Source organism: Babylonia areolata, chromosome 31 (assembly GCF_041734735.1).
Source record: "Babylonia areolata isolate BAREFJ2019XMU chromosome 31, ASM4173473v1, whole genome shotgun sequence".
Lineage (NCBI taxonomy): Eukaryota > Metazoa > Mollusca > Gastropoda > Neogastropoda > Buccinidae > Babylonia > Babylonia areolata.
In genome coordinates this window covers 22,040,057-22,047,556 of record NC_134906.1, presented here as the reverse complement: position 1 = coordinate 22,047,556, position 7,500 = coordinate 22,040,057, and the positions used below count along the sequence as shown (strand labels likewise).

The 7,500-nt window shown below is 45.4% G+C and overlaps 1 protein-coding gene across 1 annotated transcript in view; it reads right to left on the bottom strand.

Moving 5' to 3' along the window:
- The window catches only part of LOC143276047 (DNA (cytosine-5)-methyltransferase 1-like), a 97,783-nt gene that overhangs the window by 4,950 nt on the left and 85,333 nt on the right, over positions 1-7,500 (bottom strand). The window contains exon 30 of the mRNA XM_076580434.1: positions 3,353-3,493. Coding sequence (XP_076436549.1) covers positions 3,353-3,493 — 141 coding nt within the window. The remainder of the gene's footprint in view (positions 1-3,352; positions 3,494-7,500) is intronic.

The following is a 7,500-nucleotide window of genomic DNA, read 5'->3' as shown; positions in this document are numbered from 1 at the left end:
AAGAGGTCAAAGTCCCAAGTTTAGAGAATACAAAAAATATAAACAGAACAGTAAATGCAGTTTGCATATTATTAGTCTTCTTTTTTTAATTTTTTTGTGCCCATCCCAGAGGTGCAATATTGTTTTAAACAAGATGACTAGAAAGAACTGAATTTTTCCTATTTTTATGCCAAATTTGGTGTCAACTGACAAAGTATTTGCAGAGAAAATGTCAATGTTAAAGTTTACCACGGACACACAGACACACGGACACACACACACACACAGACAACCAAACACCGGGTTAAAACATAGACTCACTTTGTTTACACAAGTGAGTCAAAAATGAACTCGTCGGAACAATTTAGAAGTTGGCTTTCGGAACAAACTGCAGTCAAGTGTAACAAACTATGGCGAAATCGTAACAGTTGGAATCTCTGCACACACACATGCCACTGTATACTATATGAGGTATTTAGTTTGTATATATACGATAGTCAGTTGTGTCCACTATGACCATCAGAACAGCAGAGGAGGCAACTGCTGTCCCGACTATCTGGGCTAGAATTTGATTATAGTGGAGGGTGTCTTGTCTCAAGTTACAACTCCACTCTCTCGGCAAAGAGGGTTTTTAGGACAGTCGGGTGTTGGGTGGTTCCCAAAAGGCCAACCAGCCTACCCCCGAAAGCTGCAGCACTAAGGGCCAGTGCAGTCTTGCCTCCTAGTTTGAGAGTCATAGTCCTTCATAAAAGACCAAGCTGTAAAATGACTTCCTAATGCAATGGAGAAACCATTGATCATTCAACTCTCACTTTGCTGTTGGCCCATTAGTAAGCTTTTGTCAATCCGTGGTATCAGCTTAAGAGAACAGAAAAGACCTAGCACTATGAGGTAATACACAATATACTGTCAAGTGGTGTGTCCATCGAGATCGATGATGACCATCGTTGTCATCCAGCTGGGGTATGGGGGGAGGGTGGTGGTGGGGTGGGGGGGAGGATGCTCATGAATCTATCTGTTAATGCGCAGATGGCTGAATACTCCAATCTGCGCACGAAAAGTTTGCTGACAGTTGGGGCAGACAAAAACAGGCATACCATTGTCAGGGAGCTTGTTTGCCCGTGACTTTCTGGCCTGCCTCTTCTGAACAGCTGCAGCAGTCCTGTTGGCCTCGCACAACTTGGCACCTTTGTGCACAGCAGCGCGCCATTTGTCACGGTCCACTGCAGATTCCTCCCAGGAGTCAGGGTTGATATCAAACGCTTTCAGAGAGACTGTCAAGTACTGCGATAATAGATACCATCATTGAGATACTTTCTTCTTCTTTTCAGCCTCTCTTCATGGTGTCAGTCCAGTATGTCTGATGAATGACGTCTTCCTCTCCAAGTCCTGTCTGCAGCCATGGAGCTTGGTGTGCAGTATTTTTGTATTTGTATTTCTTTTTATCACAACAGATTTCTCTGTGTGAAATTCGGGCTGCTCTCCCCAGGGAGAGCGCGTCGCTACACTACAGCGCCACCCTTTTTTTTTTTTTTTTGTATTTTTTCCTGCATGCAGTTTTATTTGTTTTTCCTATCAATGTGGATTTTTCTACAGAATTTTGCCAGGAACAACCCTTTTGTTGACGTGGGTTCTTTTACGTGCGCTAAGTGCATGCTGCACATGGGACCTCGGTTTATCGTCTCATCCGAATGACTAAGCGTCCAGACCACCACTCAAGGTCTAGTGGAGGGGGAGAAAATATCGGCGGCTGAACCGTGATTCGAACCAGCGCGCTCAGATTCTCTCGCTTCCTAGGCGGACGCGTTACCTCTAGGCCATCACTCCACTTAGGGTTGGTGTCAGCCACACGGTGTCTCTGAGCCCCTTCAAGCGGGGAGAGGTCTGGTGAATGTGTTCTGGTGTTTGGTCTTCGAGACCGCAGAAGCAGGTAGGAGGAGATGCTGCAGGCTTTATCTTCCTGAACTGGTGAGCATTGAGACGGCATAAGAAGGGAGGAACTTTTATATTTTGTCCCCAACTTCTTCTTCTTCTTCTGCGTTCACTCGTATGCACACGAGTGGGCTTTTATGTGTATGACCGTTTTTACCCCGCCATGTAGGCAGCCATACTCCGTTTTCGGGGGTGTGCATGCTGGGTATGTTCTTGTTTCCATAACCCACCGAACGCTGACATGGGTTACAGGATCTTTAACGTGCGTATTTGATCTTCTGCTTGCATATACACACGAAGGGGGTTCAGGCACTAGCAGGTCTGCACATATGTTGACCTGGGAGATCGTAAAAATCTCCACCCTTTACCCACCAGGCGCCGTCACCGTGATTCGAACCTGGGACCCTCAGATTGACAGTCCAACGCTTTAACCACTCGGCTACTGCGCCCGTCAGTCCCCAACTAACTTGTTCTTACTGATCAGTTTTCAAGTTTTCAGTTCATTAAAATTCTAACATTTGTTTTTTGGTAACTGTATTTCCTTACCCATAAAAGATGCGTCGTCTGTGGGGAAGGTCAGGGGAGCTAACCAGCAGAACTATGCAAGTTAAGATATCTGGCCTCGCTGGGGACGAGTGGTTTCCCACACAGAAACCTGGTAATGAAAGAGTTAAACAGCTTTTTAAACAGCTCATCTTCAAACTTCCCTGACACACTGTTGTTGTTGTCTCGTTCATCATTTATCAGATGGATTCCCTCGTCTCCTCGACAAAAGCAGCAGTACGTCGCAGGTCATCCAGTCCTCCGTAGATCTTCCAGGCCAATGGGACTGGGTCGGGCCAGGTTTTCTCTCGGAGCGCTTGGTGGAGCGGGCAGGACTGCAGCAGATATTCTGTTGTCTGGCTGCCTGTTCTGCAAGGGCACTGCTCTGTGTCACCAATACGGAGTTTCGTGTATAGGTGGTGTTTCAGGCTTGGCAACGAGACTGCTTACTCCCTGGCAAAGGAAGGCACTACGAAAGAGCAGATGAACAGGTCTACCAACTACTCTGAATCCAGGACCATCTTTAACTCACTCAGTACAGCCAGTCCTCTCTTCTCCTCTACACAGACCCCTCGGATGTCCAGTGGGTGTCTGAATGACCCAACCTTTAGACCCAACCTTTAGCTTCTGTCGTCAGAATTGTGGTATTCTTTGTCAACATTCACCTCTTCAGTATAAGAGCCTTCTGCTTGCAAAATTTTGATGATGGTAACTGGGGTGAAACGCTGTTAACGTCGTCTCTTTCGCCGTTCGTATGGAGAGAGTTAAGGCCAACAAGTGGAAGCAGCAGCATCCATGCCACAACAGAGCAGACCCGTACTACCTGCTGACTCGTCGAGAGCAGGTAGCCATTTTCAGGCTCAGGACAGGCCACAACCACCCCCCTCAACACACTCACCCGTCGCTGAAAGTGGGTCTGAGGGTCCTCAGCGTACTCCATCTCCGTGGCGCCGCTGCAGATGGAGGGGAGGTCACTGATGGCGTCCCTCACTGTGACGGTGCGCAAGGGAGCCGACCCTCGCCGCTCGATGCAGTTGTACTGAAAAATCCGCCAGGGGCGGCCATGTGGTGGTTACTGTGAAACGCGTTCAGGTATCTATGGGCGTATGCATATTATACACACAGCATGCGTACCCTCGCACACTCACACGCTAAATTTGCGAACAGGGAAAGTGATTTTTTCCAGATTTGTACTCACGGCTACTGTGAAGAATGCACACACACACACACACACACGATTTGTAGTTACTGTGAAGAACACACAAACAAAGAGAGAGAGGATGGTCACTGCTTTGCACAAACACACACACATGGTGGTTACTGTGAATAACACCCACCCACACCCCCACCCCCACACGATTTGCAAACAAGGAGAGTGATCTTGTTATCAGGCAACAAACAAGATCAGGCAACAATCAACGACGGCAAACAGAGCATGCTTGACATCATTTAATTAACAAACAGCACCAGCAACAATATCTTGATGATTGTGTCTGCACACAAGAGCCATAGAGACCCCCTTCCCAACACACACATACATACACACACACACACTCACACACACACCTTCCTGTTGTCGATGATGCTTGTGGTCTGCATGGCTCGAAGAGAGAAGCTGTGCAGGGGCTCTGGAAACGATGGCAACTTCTCTCCTGGGGCGGCTGCTAAAATGAAGGCCCTGGAACATGGATTTTACGGATCTTTTACCCCTGACAAAATGATGGTCCTGGAATATGGATTACACGGCTCTTTTACCCCTGCTAAATTGGCCCTGAATGATTTCATGGCTCTTTTACGCTCAAACTGATGGCCCTGGAACATGGATTTCATGGCTCTTTCTTGCCTGCCAAAGAGCCTTGGACATAGACTTCATGGCTCTTTACCCCTGAAAAAGGCCCTGGAACATGGATTTCATCTGCCAAAGGCCCTGGAATATGAATTTCATCTGCCAAAGGCCCTGGAATATGAATTTCATGGCTCTTTTCCCCTGAAAAAGGCCCTGGAATATGGATTTCATGGCTCTTTACCTCTGAAAAGGACCTGGAACATGGTTTTCATGGCTCTTTACCTCTGAAAAAGGACATGGAACATGAATTTCATGGCTCTTTACCCCTGAAAAAGGACATGGAACATGAATTTCATGGCCTTAACCCCTGAAAAAGGACCTGGAACATGGATTTCACGGCTCTTTTACTCTCAAATTGATGGCCCTGGAACATGGACTTCATGCTCTTTTACCCCTGAAAAAGGACCCTGAACAAGGATTCATGGCTCTTTATCCCTGAAAAAGACCCTGGAACATGGATTTCATAGCTATTTTATCTTTTCTTTTTAATGTTTTAACCTGACCTGCGGCGTGTCTGTGCGATGCCGTGCTGGCTTGGGATCGCGAGTGCACTGGTACTTCCACCAGAGGAGCGCAGGGTCAGCTTCGACACGCTCCTTTGAAGCCAGAAAGTTCCGCACGTCACAAACAAAAAAAACGGTGTCGGAAAAAGTGCAGTGCTCAGTACATGCATGAGCGAATTTGGAAATCGACATTTGATGAAAATATCGGGAATGGCTTTCTGGATGATAGCGAGGACTTGATGGCAGCATGAGAATGATACATAAAAAGGTGTCATTATGTACCCTTTCAACAGAGATGTGTAACAACAAAGTACATTTACGTAGCCTTCAAGCACATTCAAAGGTAAATTTAATCAAGAGGTTTGAAGAGCAGACATTGGAAGAACAGAGATTGTTCTGTATGTCATGCCTTTCTGGAGAGGTCCAAACCATTCAAACGTGTTAAAAAATCCCAGAAACTGACATCTACAAATCTGAACTTTCCAGTCAGTTCTAGAGAGGTGTGTGTGGCTGATGGTAGTACCAGTAACACAGTTGAGCTTTTTGACAACACTGACAATGTTGTAGATAAGGCTTGTGCCAACACCATGACTGCAGCACATGAGAATGTCTGCAACAGCAGTATCACTGCTGTCACTGTAAATGACAAAGTTGTCAACAGCAATGCCACTGACACAGATGAAAGTGTTTGTCACACAGATTTCAGTTTTGCCAGTGACAAAGCTTGTGAAAGCAGCATTTCCAGTGCAAACAAAAATATTAATGACAGCACAGTCAGTGACACAGTTTCTGATAACAGTAGTATCAGCAGCAGCAGTGAGACTGAGAATGTCACTGATGTCAGTGAGAACATCTGTAATGGCAGCATAAATGAAAGATTATGTGACAGCAGTGTCACTGATTCAAACTCACAGTTTGAGCCAGAAGTGTCTTCGACACCTCATGTGAAACCTGCAGTAAGGAGGTGTCTTCGTGAATATCTAGATGATCGTAGCCTACAGAAGAGTGCCAGTGGTAGCAGTGAGATTGGCATAAGTGATACAGATAAGTCTAAGGACATGGTGAATGGAAAGCAAACAGAACAGGCAACTAAACTGCATTCAAACGCAACAGTAAAAGACAGGTCATCTCAGACTGACAACACAAAACAAGTACGTCCATTTGAACAGGTGCAAAGATCACTGGAACTGACAGATATTGAAAAAAAATATATGACCCTCTTCGTTCGCAAAACAATGGCAGAGTCAAGTGATAAACAGACCGTGGTTTGTAAAACAGGGGGTCAGCCACTCGTGCTAAAAAAAATTACCATACCTAGAAAACCTTCAGCCATTGCCAGTACTCCAACAAGGAAAAAAAGAATGAATCAGCTGAACAGTATTCGGAAAGAAACTTCAGGTTCTTCAGAGGCTGACTTGATAAAGCAGCAAAGCACAGAGCTGCGATTCACAAAGAAAAGGAAACGGACAGAAATATTGGAAGTTGCTGGGTGTGGGAAGGGACACATTGATTCCATGCAGGCAGTGAAACTCAGAACGACATTATCACTGAGCTGGACAAAACTGAGGATGCTAAAGAAGCAGACTAGAAAATTAGGGATAACATTTGGAACTGAACAAAAAGAGAGAGAATTTCAACAGAAGCTATTGTGTGGAGAAATCCACGTCAGCCAACTTAGACTAATATTTAATGATCAGTTGACAAACAGAGACATAGTGAAGGCAAGATATGTTGCACGTGTGGCAGACTTACCAACGTTTGTCTCCAATCTGCTGAACCAATATGAAGAAATGAACAAGCTGACATGGCACAATCACACCATTCCTCAAGATGAAATTTGGATAAAGATTGGAGGAGATCATGGAGGTGGCAGCTTCAAACTAGTTCTGTCTGTTGGAAATGTTGAACACCCAAATGCTAAAGAAAATTGCTTCCTGGTTTGCATTGTAGAAGCCAAAGACAGCAATGAGAACATCAGAAGAGTTTTAGATCCATTCCGAGAGCAGATCAGGCGCACTGACTCGATGGACTGGAAAGGGAAAAAAGTGAAATTGTTTCTTTTTGGAGATTACGATTTTCTGACGAAAATGTATGGTTTGTCAGGAGCACAGGGTTGCCATCCTTGTCTCTGGTGTGAAGCCACAAAAACAGAATTTCAGATCAGTCCTGAACACCGGACGGCAGTCCCACTTAGAACTCTGAAAAGCATAAGAAGAGACCATGCCAGGTTCAGAGAATCAGGTGGAAGGAAAGAAGATGCAAAGAATTTCAGAAATGTTGTTCTTCCCAATGTCTGGGACATGAAGGTGAATCGTGTGGCTCCACCCTACCTTCACATCCTTTTAGGAATTGTGAAAAAGCACAATGACCTTTTGGAAGATGAGTGCTATGACCTGGATAAAAGGATAGCATGTGCTCTAGCTAAAGAGGAAAATCCATCACTGAAAGGCACAAGTGTAGGATTCAGGAAGGCTGTCAGGCAGGTGAAGCGCCTCTGTGACAGACAGAAAACAAAGACCCCTTCCTTGAGAGGCCTTCAACCTTTCAGGAAATATGAGGGACCAGTTGTAGACAGAATAGAGCAGGTGCTGAACAAACACAAGATTGGCAGACAGGCCTACTTCAGTGGTACATTTGTTGGCAATCACTGCAATAAATATTTGCAACCAATGGTATTCACTGATATTTGTGAGAGTA